General features: G+C 36.7%; 1 protein-coding gene across 1 annotated transcript in view; it reads left to right on the top strand.

Annotated features, from left to right (window-relative positions):
* NBAS (NBAS subunit of NRZ tethering complex) overlaps window positions 1–23,780 on the top strand; it is a 193,880-nt gene that overhangs the window by 86,728 nt on the left and 83,372 nt on the right. The window contains exons 36-40 of the mRNA XM_050893361.1: window positions 3,864–4,031; window positions 4,637–4,750; window positions 4,997–5,120; window positions 9,993–10,069; window positions 10,620–10,757. Of these exons, the coding sequence (XP_050749318.1) occupies window positions 3,864–4,031; window positions 4,637–4,750; window positions 4,997–5,120; window positions 9,993–10,069; window positions 10,620–10,757 (621 nt within the window). The remainder of the gene's footprint in view (window positions 1–3,863; window positions 4,032–4,636; window positions 4,751–4,996; window positions 5,121–9,992; window positions 10,070–10,619; window positions 10,758–23,780) is intronic.

Raw genomic sequence — 23,780 nt, 5'->3', positions numbered from 1 at the left:
GCACAAGAGAAGTTTACAGTTCCAAGTTTCCTTGAAAACAAACTCTTTGATAGGAAAGCAGATATAATTTCTGGAGGAGAATATCTTCAAATTATAGGAATGATTTTCTTAAATGTTGCTTAAAGAAAAGAAAATTTCTGATTAACAGAGCATTAGCATCTTCTTTGCTTTTGCATTTTTCCCAAGCACTAGATCTGGGAGAAGACAGGATCTTTTAAAACATTTGTGTACATTAAATTGGTATGTCATGCATCTTTATCACTGCTGGTTAGAAATGATTAGGGAATGTTGTATTTATGTAGCATGCACTGGGAACTCTTCCTCCTGGAGTCTTTGGAACCTCAGAGCAAAAATAATGCTCCAGCTGCTCTTGCAAATAGTTGTGTTTTGTTTTCTTTTTTTTAATTTTATTTTTTATTTTGAGATTAACTGGAACTGTGTTTTGTGGTTTAGTAAATGTACTGGTTTTGATTCTGTAATAACTAAATTAGAATTCTTCTCATAGGAAGAGGTAGCTGTAATTCCTGAAGGAATCACGTTCATTTACAGTGTCACTGAACTCTTGCGTAGAGAAGGAGAAAAATCTCAACGTGGAACTCTATATGTGCACTATTTAAACTCCTATTGTAGTCAGTGGAGATCCAGTCGACCGTGCATAGAGAATAATGCAGTTAATCAGCCATTAGGTGCTTGATTCAGTTACTTAATTATAGATATCAACAATTTGAGATGCCCTAAGTTATCCTCCTGTTCTTTAGCTACTGACCCAAAAAGTCTAGGTCCTCTGTCAGATCTACAAGCGCTAAGCAGATATCTTAATTACTGCCATATATGTCAAACAGTCATCAAAGCCTGTGTTTAAGCAGCTGAATCAAATGCATTGTGTATGCTTAAGGCTAGGTTACTTTTTCGGTTCCAGTGACGTTATAACCCTAATAAGAGCTTAGACATCCAATGACACCTCAATTTTAGTGTTGTCATCTTGAACTGAATCTTTTCCATAGTCTCTCCTCTAGGAGAGGACTGGAGTTTTCAGTTAGACTGGTTCATTAGCTGTAACATACATTACAAAAATAAAACCAAACAAAACAAAACCCTCCAAAGCACAAAACATAAATGTAGAGTGAACATGAATACTTCAGTAAAAGAGACTATTTTGAATTCCTGTTTTCCAGTGGAAGTACCAAAAAGGGAAACAGAAAAAGGAAAGCTAATACTTGATGTTCTGTCTTATGAAGAGAATCTGTTCCACCTCACTTCGTTTCCTTCATAATCTTAATGCATAATGAGTCTTAATGCATAAGGTGTATACAGTGTATGGTTTTTGCATGTTTTAATCCTTGCACCTCGGCTAATTATCATTAAAGACAAAAAAAAAATCCATGTTGCAGGTGTTCTAACTTATTACTCTCTCTTCTGTGGCTTATTTAAAAAATAGTTGGCTTTGTTATTTGTCCTTGCATTAGACTATTTGGAATTACATATATGTGTATGTATGAGCATAGGTATATATAAAAATATTTTAGCTGTTATTTTAGAGTATCTTGTTAATTCAGAATTTGTTGGCTGACTTTTTTTTGCACCAATTTAGATTCATACAAATTTTTAAGCTGCTAATTTAGGATTAATAGGTTGTTGTTATTGTTGCTATTATTATTTTGGTTTTAATCAGAAGTGCTTACTTTTATAAAGGATATCAGGAAGAAATAATATATGAAAATAATTTCCTCCAGCACCCCTCAAAACCCCCAAACTATAACTTCCTCCTGAAGGTACAGTTAAAGGATACAATTAAAGTTGTCTTTGTTACATGGGATCTCCAACAACCTTTAAGAAATCACTTATTTTATGAGAGATTGATTCAGGATAGCAATAAGTTATAGCCTGAAAGTGTTACTGTTCCAGGTACACAGAGGAATGGCTTTTCAGAAAACAGAATTCTTATTTGTGCAGAAAAGACTGTAATTACTCGTAAGAGTTGAAATTCTTTTTAGAAAAAATCAATAGAGTTTATCTGATACCAGCAGAGCTATAGAAGCATACACACCAGCATACAAGTTAGCCCATTAGTTTTCACACTACTGAAAGAGGTTTGTTTTAAAAAAAATGTGTTTTGCTCAAATACATTTGAGAACTTGGGGGGGGGGGAATTTTTTTTCTGATTCTGTTTTGTTTTGCTTTTGTTTTATTTTTTCACCATGAAGAATCAGTTAGGTGTCCTGCAGCATCTACTTGAAAATGGAGGCAGAGAGAGAAATTAATATTCTGTATATAACATTTAAAATAAATTACAAAATCTTTTGTACTGAGTACCAAGAGTGGTTTATTTAAAAAACACACAAACAAGACATTCTCCCCAACTCCCAAGCCACCAGACCTAGGATTTTCTGTTACTTTTTAACTTTTCAGAGGAGTAAAAATTCTAGCATGTTGTACTGGGCATTCTCGCTCTTCATTTGATGAAGTAAGAGCTGAAATTTCCAGTTTAGCCAGTCAGTTCATCAGTGGTGCATCTGTGAAATGCAAAATATAATTTCAGAAAAGATTGAAAAAAATGCTGAAGTGTTAATGGAAAGAAGGACTTAAGATGGACCTGCTACTTCAGTGGTCAGCTTGAGGCAATGATTTACTGCATACTACAGTAAAAGGTACTAAAAATAAGTTTGTCTACAGTGAAATTCTGCCTTATTGAAACTAACATTTTGTCACTGAGGTTACGGTGGGGCATAATTCACTTGAGCATAACTTGACATCCTTTTGCTCTGATATCTGAAATTTTGTGATGAGTTAGTAAGTTGTAAACTAGTATCTCACATTCAGTTATAGAGGTAGAATTTTTCTATTTCAATACACTTCAGTGTATGGAGAAATGAATAATAGAGGTGTTAGGGAGAAACGTTGGATATAAAGCTGTTGAAGTTTGCTGTATGGAGGAAAATATGTTTTCTATTGCTGAAGACTGTGTTTACATTAGCATGCTAATTATATATTTATGTCTAATATGAAGCTTTGTAAAGCATGCAATTAACAAACCTTTCAGGACTGGAATAGCACAGATCAAACAACATGGATGTTCTGGGTATTATTTAAATGCTTTACATGAGGAAGAGCTGGTACAGAAAGCTCCATTTGTGGAACATGTCTTCTACTTTTAAGAAATTACTTACATGTGAACTTACTGAGACTGAGTGAAGATGTTTTGCAGGATAACATGTAGATGTGTATGTGCATGTATTGCAGAAGCAGTTTGGGACTGAGAATAGGCTGGGGTCTTGATTCTTTTTTGCAGTCTTTTAGGTTTGCTATATTGGGTACCTTGTAAGTGCCAACTGCAGAATTTCAAATCTTGATGATACTTTTTCACTTGGTCTAGAGATGAATGTTTATATTTCTTCACTATTTCCCCTACTGAGAATTTAACTTAATTAATGCTACCTCTGTACAACTACAAGATTGTCTCTACTATCAGCTTTCTTGAATTATTGAAGATTAATTCTAGCATGCTCAATCTCCTCATTTGTAGAGACATCATTATTTTAACAGAAGGATTCAGCAATTATGTAAAACATTATCATTATAAACTTTGGAATTAAAAACAGCTGGTGTCTGTGGAAACCAGAGATTATAACTGAATAAGGGGCAAAATGTTCTGCTGATCACGCTACTCACTTCAGATTGAAACTCCTAAATCACTTTTAACTTGTCTTTTGTTTGTTTTTACGACAGCTGCTGCTTAAATTAATGATCATGAAAATATGTTATTAACATAGTGTGTCTGAACTCTAATGCATTTGGCTTTTGGTCATTAGCCTAATTAAAGCATGAGTCTAACACTTGCCATTGTGTGTTGGATATGCTCACAGGATGAAACCGACGTCTCCTCTAGCCAGTCTGCTGATTTGTTGTACTGGACGACATCAAAAACCATGAAAGTGTTGTCTAACACAACTATGACTACAAAAGCCATGCTGCATGCTGTCAGTGATGGACAGTGGTGGAAGAGATCATTAACTTATCTTCGACCATTACATGTAAGGGATTGCTGACGTGTCTCCAGATGTTTACACGTTCACTGATACATTAATATAAAAGCTAGGCTCCTTTGTAGGTATTTGATAACTGAAGACCTCCAATCAATAAATGAACTAGAGACTTCATGGGATTGTTTGGAAGCAAATCGTAATGAAAGAAGGGCTCTAAAGCTGTTTCCTTTTCTTGTTTTCTAATCTGTTTTCTCCTGCTTTCTTAGCACAGTGTGAGAAGGCATAGTTGAAATTTGGCAGAACTTCAGAACTTTGGGGAAGAAAGCACAGTGAAGCTCACTCTTTAAATACTGTAATTTTATATTCAAAGCTGTTCCTTTTCAGTTTCTCTTTTCTGCCTTCTCTGTTTCAGTGGATTTTCTATAATGTTTATGATACTAGGTTTTCTGGTACTACTTTTGAGCATGATTCTCTTTCCTTTTTTAAGAATACTGGACCTTATTCAGCATTGGTTTATGTAAGATGACTCCTATCTTGCTCCCCACTGAATTCAATGATATTTTCATTTACAGTTGTTTCCCTTCTGAACAGCAGTTACAGACTTTTTAATGAGCTTTTTTACAACTAGGCTCAACTATACTTATTTTTCCCAGGGCCAAGAATTTGGAGATGTATTAAAAAGTGGGCCTGGAGAAAATGCCACTGTGGAAAAACAAGGCTGTCATCCATTTTATGAGTCTCTAATTGCTGATCCGTATGTTGCAGAAGTAAGTTTCTGTTACAGAATTCTGAAGTGTTAGTTTTCTGTTGAGATCTTGTAATTAAGTAAAAATATGGATTTTGGATTATTTGTGTGATTTGAAATTTTGTGCAATAGTAGGAAAAAATGCAGAATTAAATAGATAGGAAAGCCAATGCAGGAACCGAGGTAGATAATTGCATCTGATGCAAGTGAGCTGAATATAACTGCAGGGTGTAGTGCACATGTGTCAGTTACCTTATTTTACTTCTAGTCTGAAATCAGCTATGGCACATACCAGAGCAATTCTTTGGAAAGCTTTGCAGAAGTATTGCTGAGAACAGAGAAACTGACAGAAACAAAGAGTGAAGGAAAAGACCTACTTCCAACTACAGAAGGTACAGATACATGTATATTCACTCCTGTATTTACTATATATAGTAAATATATGGAATCTATAGATGGGTTTAAATGGGAGAATCTGTGGATGGGTTTAAATATGGAGAATTGCACGCAATGATCTGAAGTATTGTCTGGGTATTTTGTATGAATTGTGATCCGGTGCAACATCTTACATTGGTAAGTAGTCTTGATAGAAGTAGCTGCAGAGTTTAAGTGTGGTGATATTTTTAAAAAGAGTTGCTCAGTAAAGACTAGAAATCTGAAATCTGAAAGTTGGCTTTAAATAAGCAGAAATTGATACTTGGGGGCTGACAGAGATATGAAAATTGGGGGGAATTGTTGAAGATTTCCTGAATACTACCATGTACAGATATTTAAATGGAAACTTGCAACCCAGTGTTAATGTTATTTGTATGTATCCTGTGTATTCACTTGTTCGGATTCTGTGCCACAGTGTATACAGCTTTCAGTATTGCAGGGTCATTACAGTATTTTATTTGCTAATTAATGCTTAACTGCAGCTTCTAGAATCATTAGAACTTTTTATCTTCTTGTGAAATTTCTACATTTTATAGGCTATACTTAATAATTTGTTAACTGAAAGTTTCACTTTTAAAAAAAAAAAAACCAAGAAACCACACAAAACCACCTCTGATTGTTTTGTCTTTCCTTTTGGCTGTCTCCTGCTGGTTTAAGAAATGAACTGTTTAAATATTTACATGCTGTTAGTGTCTTTTGAAGGAAGATATCTGTATTATATTTTACTCTAAGTTCTGCCATGAAAAATGAGTATTTTAAATCACTTGCAATATGAGAAAAGTTTCAAGTGAGACTTTCTTCATAAGCTACACAGTTTTATTTCAACTGTTTAGTGAAAACCGTCATATTTGTCTTACGAGTATACGATTCAGTAGTTTGAGATATGTTTTAGTTTTTGAGCCTCTATCTTCTTCCTCAGTAGCGTGCGGACTACTGTTTTTACCATTTTAATACTTCTGTTCTCTTCCACCACTCTTATTCTGTAGTCAGTCTGAATTTCACTTACGAGTCCCTCCAGTTGCACTATGGAACTCAGAGTTCTGTGTTTTCCTCTGGAACACCGAGCTATATTTATTCTGTACTCAGCAGTCCTGCTGTATGACACCTTTTGGTAGTCAACAGACAGTGTTCTCGCACATAAGTGTAACATAGCTTTCTGTAAATGAATGGATTGGTAATTTGTTAATTGTAATGCATTTAGCCCTGGATTAACAGTATTGGATCCCACTTCTTCCCCCTTAATGCTTTCCTTTATCAATTCCCATGAAAGTCCTTATGATGCGTTAACACTTTCAGGATTGTGGAGCTTGAAAATGTGCATATTAATAGCACACTGCCAAAATTTAAAATAAAAAAATCACACACTGTCGTGGTTTAACCCCAGCCAGCAACTAAGCACCACGCAGCTGCTTCCCCCTTCCCCCTCCCAGTGGGGTGGGGAGGAGGAAAGAAAAAAAAGTAAAACTCATGGGTTGAGATAAGAATGGTTTAATAACTAAAGTAAAATACACTACTAACTAAGAATAATAATAATTGTAATGAAAAGGAATATATTAAAAAAAAAGAAAAGAGAAATAACACCCGAGAAAAGACAAGTGATGCACAATGCAATTGCTCACCACCTGCTGACCGATGCCCGAGCAGTGGTCCGTGCCTCCCGGCCAACTCCCCCCTGTTTATACACTGGGCATGACGTTCCATGGTATGGAATATCCCTTTGGCTAGTTCAGGTCAGCTGCCCCGGCTCTGCTCCCTCCCAGCTCCTTGCACACCTGCTTGCTGGCAGAGCATGGGAAACTGAAAAGTCCTTGGCTTAAGATAAGCGCTACTTAGCAACAACTAAAACATCAGTGTGTTATCAACATCATTCTCACACTAAATCCAAAACCCAGCACTGTACCAGCTATTAAGAAGAGAATTAACTCTGTCCCAGCCGAAAACAGGACACACAGATATGAACCCCATTTATTATTCTGAGTTTTCCCCATATCTTCAGGCTTACTGTAAGGTTTTGGGAGGATTTTGCCACATGAAACTTGAATGCTAATACGAGTTATTAGCTACTATACTAGTAACTAACAAACATAGCAGTTTTCATTTGAATTTGCTGACAAGTTTGAATGCCATTTGTTTCCTTCTGGCTATCTTCTAGGACAGCTACAGCAGCAGGTTTCAGCTCCATTAGAAGAATCAACGAACCTGGAAGAAGAAGCAGTAGTTTAGCAAAGAAACCCTAGTTGTACTTGGCACATTGTCTTAGGAGAAGTTGAAGTATGCATCAAACTCTGTTTCTGTTACTATAGTAGTGTCATGCTCCAGGTGTGAGGGAATGGCTAAATACTTGCCCCAGAGGCAGCATGCATGATAAAACTCAACATAATGTTTGCTGCTTCTTTTGTGGATTTGGTAGGGTCACAAGCCTTGGACTTTGACTTTTCTTGTCCTTTCTATCCGGATGTAGGTGGTAGACTGAGCATTTTCGAGTGAAGTGGTAACACCCATCACTTTGGGTCCAGTAAAACACTCTTTCCTCAGTTGTGCTGTTATAGTGCATCCAGACTTGGTCTGAAATGATACTAAGTTCCTGTAAATTTTGTGAAGATGTATGAGAGGACAGAATGGCATCCTGGTAATGTCCATAGCCTGCGATTTGAACTCAGCCCTGTTAGGCATAAGAGAATTCCCATAGGGCTTCACTGGGAGACAGAACACTGTATGAAATTAGTCTTTGTGTATATGCATGTGTTTGTGTGTATGTAAAGTAGGCATCTATATATGGATACATGAACACATATCTGCACACAAGCACACAGAAAATTTATATTTATTGCATCAGTACAGGGAATATTTTTTTCTCAGAAGGGATGATAGTGGAGGCAGGTCTTTCTTCTTAAGTACATTCTGGCAACTGGGATGCCTTTGTGCTGAGCTTCATGCAAGAGTATGAATAAAATCATATTGTTTTCTGGCCTTGTATTTGTGCTATGTTCTTTGTCACGATTGCTGTTGGAAGGGTAGAGATAAATTGTTGCTAGTGTGGCGGTTGTCATGTTGGGGTTGTTAAGTTGAAAGAGAACCCACAATTTATTATGTATTCCCGAGGCTTTGCGATCATTAATTTTCCAGAGAAAGGGAGAAGAGGGCAGAGCCCAAATTCTTCTTTCCCTCCTCCCATTTTTTTCTGTTCAACTAGAGGTGGTTGTAAGAATATATAAAGTAACTTCAGTTGTGCTCAGAGTAGGAAATACCAATTTTGCAAACTAATTCATCAAGATTTTGGTATTAGATATTTCTAGAGTCCTATTATCTTTGCTTGGACAGCATACAGGTTATTTTGAATGTAGCAGAAACAAGCTGTAAGCAGCAAGAAACTATTGGTAAAAGCTATTTGAAGCATACAGCATAGGTGCTGTTGGACAAGCTTGTATTTGCAGTAACTGTGACGTATTGCCATGTAGACATCCTCTGTGATGACTTGTTCCATAGAAATTTGGTTTTTGTATCATGCTGAGGGCCAGCATGTAAATCCACTTCAGGCTGATGGCAAATTAATGATAATCTGAAAATTATAATTGGTCATTCAGGCCTTTTATAAACCATTCTTTGGAACAAACAATTCACTGGGGGGCTGTGTGTGTAAAGTAATCAGGTTTCTTGCCAGCGTGCCCTCAAGAGTAGTTTGTGTAAAGTGAGAATATAGGTATTTGAGACTTCCTTAAAATAAACTAAGAGCTAAGTTGCTGGAAGATGGCTTCTATTGATTGGAATAATAATAATAATGAAGATACTAATATCATCTATTAAAAAAGGAAACCATAATGTTATTTTCTTGGTATACTTACAATTCCTCATGCAATTTCTGGTCCAGGTTTCCTAAGATTTTTGAAGTTATCCCTGGAACTAATAATTTATATTCTCTACCCCCAAACCTGAATATTAAGCATATCACGAGAATCGTTATTCTGTAATCGTTTGTTGGAACTTTCGTAGCAACCGCAGTGATGCTTGACTTTAGTACAGAAGGAGATAACTGCATGAAGGAGACGTCCTGTTACTAATTAACAAATCTTGGGCGCTCACTTTGTGGCTGTGTGTTGGTTCTCCTATTTGTGTAATGTAAAATACAGTGGGTTTTTTAAACAAGAAAACAAGTTTGGTATCTATAATGTAGGAAAAGCAGGTAATTTTTGTGTCAGTTTTACCAGAAGTATATATTTTTATAATCAGAATAATTATTCTTTGATGCATTAATTTCGACTATGTCCTTGTGCTGATATTTCTGTTTGCAATATGTGGCAGGACCTGGTTTTGGTGTTTCACTCATCTTAGTTAAAATTCATATGACACTTGCAGCTTTTTTTTTTTTTAAGACAGAAGTTTTTAATATGGTTTGTTGTGTTCAGTGATAAGTGAATTCGAGCTCAGGCTTGAAGAGAAGACATTTTGTACCGTTCCTCTGGTTGGTATCTTCGAATGCTTACAACATTACATTATTGCCTTGATTTTACAAGCAAAAGATTTACGTGTCATAAATCAGTACAGGTGATATTTTAGTGGCTTTGTTTAGCATCTGTTACTGTGTAGTCTCATTCTTGTTTGGTTAATGCATCAAATGCTTTGCCTGGAAGTCAAGGTAAAGCTGTGCTGCAGTTTAATTACATATTATCTGTTTCTGGATTGCACTGATAAGTGTTTAATTAAGTATGCATAGAGTGCTTCAAGCTAGTGTCTAATAAAATACGGTTACACTGAAAACATTTCATTTGCGAACTGTCAAGGCTAGATGGGTCAGTAATCAAAGCTTTATTTCCGCTGTCTATATGTTGCAGTTCTGCTACAACTGGCAAGTGATGCTTTACCAAATGATATGGCCCTGTCTCTTGCCTATCTACTTGCACTGCCACAGGTATGTTGATAGTGATGTTGTTTGTATGTTTTTGCCAGGAAAGACTATTCATAGCGTTTCAGAATTCCATAAGAAAATGTGATTTCCTTAAGGTTTTAAAATCTAAGTCTTTGAATTAATTTAAATACACATTTTTATAGATTGGACTGGTGCATTTAAAGGAAACTCTGAACAAATGCAGTTGGACTGGCTTATGAGCATGGCACTGGCGAAAAGACAGGTTTTTTTTTCTTACTTAAAATAGCAGTTGGGCCACCTGACTGACAGTTCTAATGTAGCTTAGAAATATGGATAATAACTTTGTGGTATAGAAGCGGCAAAACTATAGTTGGAAAATCATTTTGGTTAGGTGTTTGTGCAAGGGGGGGAAAACATCATAATGTAGAATTATCTTTGTGTGTGTGTGTAGGTTACTGATTTACTTCTGTGCCAGAAAAACATAGTCAGAACTATTTCTAAATCACAGCAAGTAACTTTTTAGAAAGTTTGTGCGCTTAATGTTGTATACTTGCTAATTCTTTCATCTAAACTAATGCTCTCTTTCTCGTAGGTGGTAGATGCCAACAAATGCTTTGAAAAGCAATTACATTCTGCGTTATCTCTCCAGCTGGCAAGTTATTACTATAGCCTGCAGATCTATGCTCGTTTGGCACCATGTTTCAAGGACAAATGCCACCCTCTCTACAGGGTTAGTACTCTTTCTTTTTAAAACCATATTCATTAATGTGCAGCATTAAAGCTATTCTAAAAAGCCAGTACATGAGTTAAACCTGTTAAGGAGCTGATCTGACTTACACTGTGAGCAGCCTGTTAAGTTACGCATAATTATTCTTCTACAGTGCTGGAAACAGACAAGTACTTCACAATTTGTGGAAGAGTTTTTGAAGCACAATATCGTGTCATTTATAGGTAATAGCACTATCAGTCTTCAAAGTAGCTTATAAACACTGAGCAATAATGAGCATAGCCTATGCTGTCATCTTGCAATACTGATACAATATAGTACTTCCTAGGAAGAGTCAAGCATCCATTTCAACAAGAACAGTGCTATTCAAAAAGTTTCCATAGCCTTCCTTGAGATGTGTTGGTTTGTATTTCAGTTTACATATGGTGTTTTGAAAATTCATCCCAATTCATTGATGTATTTGTTAATTTCCTTTGACAAGTCTCTCTTTTTGAAATGGCACAGCTTTGCTTATTCATCGCCTGTGATTAAAGCGGTTACATGGTAAACTCCGAACTAAATCGAAGAGGTGACATACAAAAGTTTAGTAAGGCACCAGTTGCCATTCCTACTAAGATACCTGAGTAAAAACTCTTCTTTGCCACTCCAAGAGAGCCTGTCTGAATTTACACTAGTTCTTTCCTCCTGTACAGAAGCTCTCTGGACTGTTTGGTTTTCAGCCTAACTCTGCATTACAGCTAAAAGAACACTTCTGGTCACAAGTTTTCTGAAAAGAGAGACTACTAATCACCACCGTGGCATGAGAGATTTTTTTTTCCATGTTCAGAATCACTCCTTATTTACAGAGGAAAATCTGCTTTGATATTTGCCCAGTTCTGCAATTAGGCAGCCTTTCATGTTCCTGCTGAGATTTACATTCTACTATCTTCTCTTTAGAAGCTAAAGGAAAACTTAGCCCATAGCTGAAACTTGTGGGGCTTGCAAAATACGTTGGTTGTGAGGAATTCATTCGTGTTTGTTAAATAGCTTTCTTTGAGCCTAAGTCCACCTGCGGCAAGACACTTTGTAAAAAAGGTATTTTTTTTTTTTTAGTTTAGCTTTTTTAAACGGTCTTATTTTATAGAAATAGCTATGAAGCCTTTTGAAAGAGTGAGTCATAAGAATGAGGACAGAGATGTTAAAGGTTGAACTATTTCTACTCCAATTGCCGTTTAATAAGCAAAGTCTTATCAATAGCACCATGTAGTTTGTCTCTTACTGATATGATCTTTGGCTAAATCTTTTGTTCTATTTTGGTAAAATACTGTATGTGACTGTGATAAGCAGTGGATTCTAAGTTGTTTGCTAAAAAGGATATGTGCTATGGCTAAGTACTACTCTTAAACAGTAGCGTTTGAAAACAACTGTATGAGAAGATCCTGAGTGAACAGCACACCAAGAAAAAGAAAGAAAAAAAAAGAGGCCTGAATGCCCAGTAAGAAAACAGCACAGGAGAATACATTCATTGTTACTAATTCCAAGGGTATCCAGTGAGGGAAAGTCACTGAAGTAGAAAAGGAGAAATAGAAACAGATACTTCTGAGCAAAATAAGTACACCTTTTTTTTTTTTTTTTTTTTTTTTTTTGGCCACAAAAGACCCCCAGACTTAAATGCTCAGTTTATACTGCAAAACAGCTGTTTTTTTAAATGTACATCTTAGATGCTGGTAATAAAGAATGGCTCTGCTTGCAAGTTGCTTTCCTCAATGCCATACCAGTTGCTATCCATGGGTATATATCTAGCCATGATTTTTATTTTTATGTTTCCTAAGAGCTCGGGGTGGGGGGAGGGCGGGAATTGATCTTCAACTTTTATGGTACAAACTTTTAGGAGGATGATAAACTCCGTTGTAGATGTCATTCCATAGTAGATTGTCTTCCAGCTCATGCCACTGGTGTCTTGCATCACCTTTATCTTCTGGCTGTTTCTCAAAACAGAAATGCTTCCTTAGGTCCTTTAACTGTATAATTCAAAGCTATGCATTATTCTTAGAACATAACTGAGTGCGTTTTTGTGGGTGAAGGTGTGTAACCAGTCCTTTTTCTCCCCCTGTTCTAAGCCGTTACATTTTCAGTAAAGATCTAAATCTGGCACTTCAGCCACATGCTTAGAAGGTGGATCCTCAAGATCATAGAGCATATATTTCTGTTTAACAGCATCTGAGTCACAGTAGGTGTGATTTCTCTAGCCCATTGATTCAAGCATCCTGTCTGAAAACTCTACCTGAATTTGTAAGAAGCTGTATAGACACATGGAGAAGTCTACACTTCCTATGTTTACTTTAAAATAACATTGTATAAATCTTTCCAAACAGTACATGAGTACCTCTGGCATACTGGGAGAAATGTTCTCAGAATGAAAATGACAGATGTATTATAAGGATAATGGGGAGTAGGGGGGGAGAGTTCCTCTTCCACTGGCTAAGACAGACTTTAAGGATTTGCTAGTTAGTCAAGAAACACATTTTGAAGGAATGATTGGGTCTGTTGCATGAAGGCTTGATTTTTTTTTTTTTTTTTTTTACTGTGACATGAAATACTCACAGCTAATATCTGCACATCAAAACAGAATCATAAATTACCAGAAGTTCTCATTAACTGTTTTTGTAGTGTTGAAGTCCAAAAGGAAATCAGCTTGATAATTTCTGTTTCTGATGAAGTTATTACTTTGCTTTAAGGAGAGACAAAAGGATTTGGGTGTAAAGTACTGCTTTAGTTTTGTACCAAAGACAATTTTGAATTTTAGTTGTTATAATAATAGTATATATTATATATATGTTATAATAATATATAAACATAATAGTTATAGTTTAGGGCATCTGAGCTATATTCGTTTCTTATCCTGAGGAAAACATTAAAGGAGCTCTACAACCAAATAAAACCATAGATAAAGGTCTGTAAGAATAATGCCAGACAGAAGAAGAGAACCCAATTTCCAGAAATGGACTGGCTGTGGAAAGCATTGGTGTGAGGAGACTCATTACCCTTTGAGAAGCTATGTTTATTTTTGGTTTAGGTCTGTACTAGGCCTGGCAGGGATGGGGTTAACTTTCTTCATAACAGCCCCGATGGTGCTGTGCTTTGCATTTGTGACTAGAAGTGTTGATAACACACCAGTGTTTTGGCTGCTGCTGAACCTTGCTTGCAGAGCATCAAGGCTGTCTCTCCACTGCCACTCTTGATTCACCGCTCACTACTTCCCAGTCTTGATGAATAAGAAGAAAAGCCATACAGATGAGCAAGAAATTTGCTGGATAACTTTTGCTGTTAACAGCTTATCTCCTCATTTGTCCTATCCCGGTGATCTGATAAGTGACCAGAATAAATATATCTGGGGGATTGTTTACTCTAGAAAGGAGTGAAAAAGTTTAATTACCCTAAGGTTAATTAATATGTTATGTTCCTGTCCTCATGCTAATGATCTAATGCTGAGGTGTTTTAGTGGCTTTGGAGAGGAGTATTTTACTGACTTTAGCTGGGGGGCAAGCTTCTTGGAGCATCAAGCAACAGTTCTAACAAATACTGCTAAGATGCAGGGGGGAATGAGACTTTTGCAATTAACAGCAGGTGAGGAAAGTTGCTGTTAGCAGAAAACTCTTAGGTTTTTATTTTATTCCCTTACCTGTTATTTTCATTCAAGAAAATGAATTTGATTCCTGGCCTTTTGTGCATTGCAACTGGCAATATGTTGAAACGGTAACCTCACAGATTCTCCTTAGTGATGCTTTTGATGCAGCCTAGAGTTGGTGAAGAAGCTGGGAGTTCAGTTCCACAGAGTTAAATAGCCTGCTATAACTGGCTTTTGAGTCACTATGTGAAAGGGTGCTTTTATACAGTGAACTTGTGCGTTGTGCACTTAACCTGCTTCCCTTTTCTGTTGCTTGCTGCTTAGGGAAGCCTCTGTCAGTCTCTCTGAGAGAGGCAGAATTAGGTCTGCTTTCACCTCACATAAATTCACTGTCTACAAAGTAGGGTTTTTTTCTGGTTTTCTTTTTGTTTTCTCCCTCTGTTTGTATCACAACCGTTGCGTATTTTAGTTCCTGTGCTGTTTCTCTTTATTCCTGTCATTGTCAGACCATTGTTTCTGTCTATTCACATCTTCCTTCGCAGGACTGTATTTAGGGTCTCTATACTGCCCTCACTGCAATGGCATCTGTAGGCTTTAAGTGCATTAAGTGGTTGTGACAAATATGTCATGTGTGTCTTATTCTGTCTCATCCCCTTTCCCATAGGGGAAATACAGCATGTGGAACAGTTTTTTAAATTGTTACATGCTGATAATGTGTTTATCTTTTTTTTGCATTGATGAAAGCAAGGTCAGAAGAAGAGTGCTTTGAACTCGAGACTGAATATGTAGAAATTTATGTTGATCTTACGGGATTTCATTCTGCAGGCTTGACCTGGCTCCCAAGGCAGTTCCGTTGCTTATTTGTATAAGGTTGACCTTAATTATAAATACAGTTATATTAAGCCAGAGAAGCAGAACTCCTAGCCATGGTCCTAATGCTACAGCTTCAGGTAGTATTCTGAATGTAGGATGTTGAAAATAAAGACTTCATTTGAAATGGAAACAAATATTGTATAAGAAGGCTGTATACAGGAAGAAGGAGAGAGGCAGATCTTATGGGTTACCAGATGTATTACCCATGTTGTAAGAGGTCTAATGGCTTTAACCTTATTACATGGCACTGTAGTGTAGCTAGAAGTTAAATCTATACACGAGGTAATCTCTCATTGGAAATCAAATGCTCATTAAACGGTTGTGTGTTGATTTGTGTTTAATAATGATATCCTGCCACGTTCCTAAATTATGAACTTAACTCACTAGAAATAATGTATACATTTTTAATCTGAAATTGGATTTGTGTACATGAAGTTTTACTGAAGTCTAATAACACTGACATGCAAAACTGACAAATTGTGTCAGACAGTCTTGTTTCATTCTGTCTCAACATTCAACTTTTTGTCCATAAACGCAATGGCTAGCACTAAGTCTGTTGTAGGTGGTAAAATGGTAGTGCTCTTTATTGTTGGCTTATGGTGGACTTAAAACATGACCTTCTTTACTTTTATTACTATTTTAAGTCCTGATTCAAGCCCTTGTCTCCTCTTTGGCCCCTCTTTCTGTTTGGTTAGTGATGCTGAAAACTAGCAAATTTCCTTTGACAGTGTAATCTCTCCCCTTTGCTTCACTGTTTGAATTTTCTGTTTTATATTCTGCATCAAGTTCAAGTTTCTTTACTGATCTTTAGGTTGCTCCACTTCCTTTTCATGCTGCTATTTATGCCTAGCACTTCTTATCTTTTTATATACCAGGCTGCTTGCTTATACATGTTCAGATACTATTACTCATTAATTTTGGGGAGGGGAGGGGAAGTATCTCATTTAGTATATGCTTCTAAGTCCAGTGCATATCTGATGGTTCCAAAAGCAAAATTGGGAGAGATGAGAGTATAAATCCTTGAATCTACGCTGCACTATTCTCTCTCCCATTGACTTTCCTGCATGTGTGTGGAGTCTGTGACGGAGAGGAGAACAAGGGAGAGGGAGGGCAGTGGAGGAAGGCACCATGAATAAGACGTTAACTGGCAGACTAAGAACTGATCTTGGGAGAAATTTTCTTTGTTTTTTTCTTTTTTTTTCTTTTCTTAAAATACTAAAGTAGGCCAAACACTGTGGTCTTGATATGTAGCATGACATTTGAATAATTCAAAGAGCTTAGTGTCATCAGAAAACTTAAATATTTATTGCTCATCCCTTCTCCAGGTCATTGATAAGAGATTCTGAATAAAAGTGGTCTCAAAACCTGCCCCTACAGGACTTGCTGCTGGCTCTCCCCTATCTGAAAAGTGATCACTAAGCTTTCACCTCTCCTTTCACCAGGTTTCAGATCAGAAAAGGAACCATGATTTCTTCCAGTCCCTTGGCAACTTAAGTTTCCTGAGTGGACTTTGGTGGGGAAACTTGTCAAAGAATTTTGGAAGATCTGTATGTATTTTGCCACAGGATTCCCTTTGTCCATGTGCTTACTGACACCCTCATGGCCCTCCAGCAAGCTAACAAAGTGAATTTCCCTTTACAGTGGCCATGCTGATTCTTTCCCACCAAGCTCTGTTAATATATGTGCTCAGTGGTCTTATTCTTTGTTATAGAGTCTGCCATCTTACCAGGGATGGAAATCCGACTCGCTGGTCTGTGATCCCTGAGGATCCCCTTGAGATCCATTTTTAGATGGGACTTGCACTCTGGCATAGTGTTTTTTTATAATGTTTGTTGATGCAACTTAGCCTGCCATTTAACATAATTTCACGTTTGTGTTCCTTGAGAACTGAGGGATGGATGCCATCTGGTCATGGTGGTGTGCAAGCACATAACTTACCTAATTGGCCTGACACTTCCTAGATGTTTTCTTCTAACTCATCTAGCTCTTCTGAGCTCTCTCCCCCACATCTTCAGCAGTGACGGCTGACACAAAGATCTCTTTGATTTCCTCTGCTATGGACTTATCCATGGGTGCCCCATTCACACCTTTTCACCAAGTGATCCTACCACTTCTCTAGCTGGCTTCCTGATTTTGAGAGACTTCAGAACTTTTTGCTGTCAGCTTTACTATTCTTTATGAGACACTTTCCAGGTACTTTTTTAGTCCTTTTAATTTCCTCTTTGGCCTGTCACATTTTGTGAGTTTTCCTCATTGATTTGCTTATTCCTCAGTGATGTCTCAACAAATAAATACACATTTTTTTTAAATGAATAAATATCTAAGCTAACAAAAACTGAGAGCTCACTAAACACTACTGTGTTGGAAGGCTTAAAGCTCAAGTAAGCTCTCCTGAACTAGCAGTCATTGCAGACGTTTTTGAACCATCTTCCAGTATGATCCCTGAAATAGTAATCCAGCAATTAGTGACATTGCAGTCAGATTGTGACAACTATGTTCCTTTGGTTAAGTTGTGTTTTGATATAGATAAGCCAGTGTTTCACAGATCCTCATATTTCTTTAAGCACACAACACTACAAAGCATCGCCATTCTTAGTTGGGACCCAATAATATTTAGGTGACTCAGAAAAGAGCTATTGTTAAATAGTTGTGGTTTTTTTTCCCCCTCCTGGTTTTATTTCTTCAAGATAAATTGTGCTTAAGAAAGAGATGGTTACAGTGTTGCTTATTTTTGTTTCTCAAGGGTTATATAAGGTATTCTGTTAAATCCTACGTCTGAAAGCAGAGCGAGTGTTGTTCTTGAGCTAGCTGTTCAGAAATACTCTTTTAGAAAAGAGGATCTTCAAACCAGCCTTTCATTTCAGCAGAGATTTGAGGCCTAGCTGGCCTGTGTTCCTCTGGAGACATATTTGTGGCTTTTCATGCAAGGGAGGTAGTTGGGATAAATACTAATGCTTCCCTTGATGCAAAGGGTTTTGTTCCTCTCTGGGAAACAGTATAAAGGTGACCAACAGCTTTTTGAAGCAGTCTTCCCCTAGTCATCTGGCTTTATCTTCTCTCTTACTTTTCTTTTCTGTGCTTCTGTAACTATTTTCTCTGGTCAGTGAGCATCGTTAATTTTGCAAGCAGCCTGATTGAAATTTTCTATTCATCTTAGAACACAAAATATTTTAGCAAAATTTTATTCATCTGGGTTCGCAATATAGGTAACTTTTCAGACAACGCTGAATTCCCATCAAGTGAGAGAGCTGGCTCCTTCATCTCTTTGGTTTTTGGTGGGTTGGCTGTTTGGTGGTGGGTTTTTTGTTTGTTTTTTTTGGTTTGGTTTGGGTTTTTTTTACATCTTGGAGAGCTGAAGATAAATGTTAGATTGGCCTCTATAAATTTAGCCTAAGAAGCTATTCATGAAAATGTGCATCACAATAAGAGAAAGTGGTCACTGAGAAATTCATGCTTCTAATCAGAAGTGCTAGCAGTGCTCCTGGATTAGGATGCAAACAATATTTGACTTCTGGCATTTTAATAACTGTCAGGAAAGAGGAAATTATGTGTTTTGTAGCTCATGGAATATTTAGTTTTCAAGTTTTAAATTAGTAAGATGTACAAATATTTGCATGTATCCAGTCAAGTAACTGTACAAATTAAAAGGATACAGTATTGTACTTAAACTAAAACTGTATCATATTGTAATGAAGTTTTACAGTAGGAGTGTATGCTTGTCCCAAAGTCTGTATATGACTACAGCTGCTGCCATATAGATCATATTAAAGACATATTCTAAAAGAATATACAATAACATAATTTATTCAAAAAGAAAACACAATGATTTTTTTAGAGAAAAGGGAGATAGACAGAAGGTTAGGGTAATTACCTAAACTGTGACATTATTTACTGAGAGTAATGCTGACTGCAAATGGGAAGTGAAATATGTACTATGAATTTAGTAGGCACTTCACTCAAAACTACATAGTAATTTTCTATTTTCAGAGGTGTTCTTTCAGTTGACATTTTAACCTTTTGTATATCATGTGTTAGTTCCACTAAAACAGCTGTCAGGTGAAATGAGGAGATGAGATTTTTCTACCTAAACCTGACTTCTCAATATCTTAGTCAATAAGAGAGAGTCTGTAAGAGAACATAAGGTAGAAAAAATACTATGAAAAGACATGAAAACTCCCAAAAACTCTTGGGACAAATTATTCCTCACTCTTGCTGGAATAGCTGATTGAAAACAAAGCAAAAAAGCATTTAAAACAGAGCACTAGAGCAATTTGTTCAACTCTTCAGACACAAGTCATTTAACATAACTGTAGAAACAACTGCCTGGACAACTTTACAAATTATTTTTATGTTTTATTACTTAACAGCAGCCTCTTGCATTTTTTTTTTTTTTTTTTTTTTTCCCCTGCAGCAGTATTGGCTTCTGTATTGGAAACTATGTTGATTTAACTTATACCTGGTGGTTTTGTGTGGGTTTAAAGTCACTTTGTTGTCATTGTTTCTTCTGCTGCTGGCTATTAAAAGACTGTGTGTTACTTTTGTAACCAAGTTTCATCTGTTAGGAATTTACCTTAAAATATCTTCAGTAAAAATTCAAGGCAATTTCTAGATTAACATGCAGATATTAACTTTCAGTAGTCTATAAATACTGCGGATATCCTGGCTGACTATATGATTTAATTTTGTGATGGGTGGCTGTTTGACCTTAAAACAAAATGTATAAATGAAATAAAATTTGTTGACTGTATTTTCTTCTGGGTTTTGAGTATTCTGATAATTCTAGCCAGTGATTGTGGTACAACTGCAAATAGAGTTAAAATCCTGCAGAACATGGTTTTGTATAATAGATGCTGTACACTCTTAGCCCAATTCTAATACTATCTTTAGTGTAATGTCTGAAGCAGAAATAAAAACAACAGGTAATATTATTTTAACGTTGTGTGCTAGCAACATCTGATTCATAATTCAAAACTAACAGCTTAACTCTCAATCCTTTCTTATTCAGTCTTTTCTGGGGGCTTTGTTGGTAGAAAGTATTCGTGGGATTCCACTTACGTCATATCTTTAATCATATCAGCATCTTGGGCAACCTTTTGTCCTTATAAGATTCAGTTAATTTCCAACATAATGATCTTCAAGGGGCAGTGGCGTATGCTGCCTTCCTATTCCAAGTGTGTCAGTTTTTAACCATTATGTTTCGGCATTGCTTATTCAAAACATAAAATCGCTTCTCTTAAAAAAAAAAAAAAAAAAAAAAAAAAAAAAAACAAACAAAAAAACCAGCACAAAGAGATAGTTTGTTCTTTTTAGACTCCAGTTTTGAAATGTTATAATTTTCCAGCCTTTTGTAGATTTTTGTATTCCCAAAGTATTTCTGTTCATAAAACAACAAAGTATGTTTGCATTAAGTTTCATTTATGATCATATGTTTGCAGTTTGAACTGTTATTGTAGGTCCTTATTGCCTGATAGTGGAAGAAAGCAGGACTTTGGAAATAAAATTAATTCGTTCCAATTTCATTGAAATGGCGAGTACTTATTTACAAACTATTTACCTGTGTTTTCGTGTTCCTCTCGTAATTCACCAACTCTTTTGGTTTTGGCTGGTTTTTTTGTCATGAATTAGTTTATTCTAATTTCACTGCAAATGTACATACTTGCTTTTCACTAATTTCCCTGGAAATTCAAATAACCCTTTTAAGTTAGTACTAGCCTTAAACTCCTAAGCAGACTAGGACTGTGAAGCCCTCAGTCACCTGTGTAATCTGCATTTTGTATAACATGTTATAAGCTGTGTCTGTATAACGTATAAGTTTGAGAGTGTTTTAAACTTGGCCACTGTAAGTGAGAGCTAATGGTACTGGCTTTTAAACTGTGATCCAGAAGCATTTGTTTTATACAGCCACTCATGTGGAATGAAGTTTTAAAACATCCAGTTTCAGTTCTTGGAAAAAAGAGAAATCTGGATGAAATCTGTGGTGAAGGTGAGAAGGGAAGCTAGGGAATTAGAGTCCACAGCTGCATTCCTGGATCTACAAAATCCAGATCTACATTTTTGAGTACAGTATGAAATTGCTTGTTTGCATCACCCATGTACAGTACTGTGGTGACAAGCATTTTTAAGAGTATGAACAGGCTTTAAAATCATTATACTTAAATATACCTGAGACATTAGAGTATGTTACAAAAACTTCTGATGGATCATTTAAGATTATAAATCTGAAAGAGAAAATTGTTTTAATATTGTCTGAATGTATAAGGCCTACCTATAGGTTTGATAATTGAGGATTTACTGCTCAGCTCATCTCTGCTTCATTTTTTTCTTAGTTTGTGCAACTTTATTCTGACGCATCTTGTAGCTTATAAAGGTATTCGAGCAGGTATCCTTATATGTTGACTTGGTGTGGTTTCACTGGTGAGTGATGGGATTTGCTGCTTCCTGTATCCATTTAAAAAATGGTTGTGAAAGCTGATCCTGAACAAATCAGTGTTGTCACCCAACAATATACGTAGCTGCAGCAGTGGGAGGACAAAGAAAGTTTGAGGTATCCTTGCACTTGAGTGATGTGACAGTACAGGTTTTATTTCTGAGATGTTCTGATCTTCCATCTCAGCCACACACTTTATATTTTGCTTTGAGCAAATCAGATGTGAGACAGCTGTGATGTGAAAGGTAGGCCACCCTAAATTCATGTGGCGCTGTGTCTAAGTTAGTGTACTCTTGACTCACAGCATGACAACAAACTCTGTTGAGGACAACTGTCATTGATTTAGTTAATAAAAAGCTGTCCTATGGAGGGATGGATTTTACTTCTTGAGTGAACAGGCACATTCAGGATTTTACTTCTTGAGTGAAATATTTCTTTCCTGTAAATCTTTTTTCCTTCTTCGGTATGTGAGGAAAAGTGTTGCCTGTATGTGCTTCTCTTCAGTCTTTTTTTTTTTTTTTTTCCCTTGCCTCCCCCTTCCATGAAATTTATAGCACGAGATTCAATGTGCTACAGGGATTGTGGCAGTTGCTACAAGGATTAGAGAGAGCTCTCCTCTTCTCCCTGAAATGTAAGTGCTTTCCAGAGGTGTGGTTTGGTTCCCTTAGAAGTGCTGGAGATGGGCAACAACTAGAGGCAGGGCAGTGATCAAAGTGCAAGTGTGTCTGCAGCAGGAATTTTACACCCTGCTCCCTGGTGTCTCTTGCTTTGCTTGTGTGCTGTCATCTCCTAGTTTTGCTAACCATTAGGGTTTTGCTTGGTGTATGCATCTTCCTCTGTAGCATGATATCTTTTAGGATCACTTAAAATGGTTTAGAACAAATCTGGTGTTACAAGGATCTGGGCATAACTTAATGTGTCCTCTGTCTTCCCATTTGGATTCCTGTGGCTCACTGCGGTTGCAGCTTTTGACCATTACCAGAAGATTACAGTTCAAAAGGTGATGGAAATGTTTTGCAATTTCAATCCATGAAGGTGTACAACATCAGTTATGCATTCAGGGTGATAATGAGCAGATTAGCCTTGATGATCTAAGCAGCTTTTCTCGTCAGTGTTCCTAGTCATTTCTGTATTACAGTCTGAAGATCATTTACATTAAAAACAAAACCAAAAGAATAATACTCCTTTTTAGAACAATTGGAAGGATTCTTGGTCTTAAAGAGGTAAACAAGCTAAATAGCCTTACAGTGATCTAATATTATCTCAGCGATGTGTTTACAGTAGAGCTTTTTATTATTTATCTCTCTTACCATAGCTGTAAAATTGTTGCCACTTCCTGAGCAGGAGAGGAACAGGAGGAAAACTGACTCAGATTCATGTTTTTTTTTCCTGATGTGTATGGCTGAATTAAGTATATTAAAGAGATTGGAAAGAAAAAAGAAATAGAAACTTGCCAGGGAAAAAAAAAAATCAAATTGAAGATTATTTTAGGGATCAGGGTGAAGAGTTTCCAACTTCTTATCTCTTTTTAAAACCAGTGTTGCTTTTATAATATCACAGTGACATACAGATTCTGAAGGGCTTCACAGATGTGACTCTCAGAGGATGGTCAAAGAGAAATACTGCTTTAAAACATCTAGTCAGGTGGACCCTGATCCCCAGCTGAGGCTTACTGGTAATGGCTGGTGGTGCAATATTGACAGTAACTTGTCCTGATCTGTGCTGAGTAAATCACATCTAATAGCATGAAATTAACTTTATGCTGAAGTGATGGGTGCTTTTTTCTTTGCTTTGCTTTTTTTTTTTCTTAATTCCCAAGCAAAGTCTATGCCAGATCATTTCACTATTGCCAAGACAACACTGTTAGAGCACAAAACATAGTGCTAGTCCAATAGATGAGTAAAATGCATTGGTGGGTAGTTCATGAGGGATTTCCCTTGGCAATGCTAGGGAGGCTCACAAGTTAAGGGTGTAATACATTCAGGTCAGCTCTTGGGGCTTCTCTGAAAACTTACCCTATGTTTGCTGCTGTGTCTGTGTGTAAAATAACCTTCCTGAATGATCAGGGAGGGGAAGCCGTGTTCAAACATCTGTCTAGAAGTGCTGGAGGAGGTTTATC

Source organism: Gymnogyps californianus, chromosome 3 (genome assembly GCF_018139145.2).
Source record: "Gymnogyps californianus isolate 813 chromosome 3, ASM1813914v2, whole genome shotgun sequence".
In the NCBI taxonomy this organism is placed as follows: Eukaryota; Metazoa; Chordata; class Aves; order Accipitriformes; family Cathartidae; genus Gymnogyps; species Gymnogyps californianus.
This window is presented reverse-complemented; position numbering and strand designations above follow the sequence as displayed.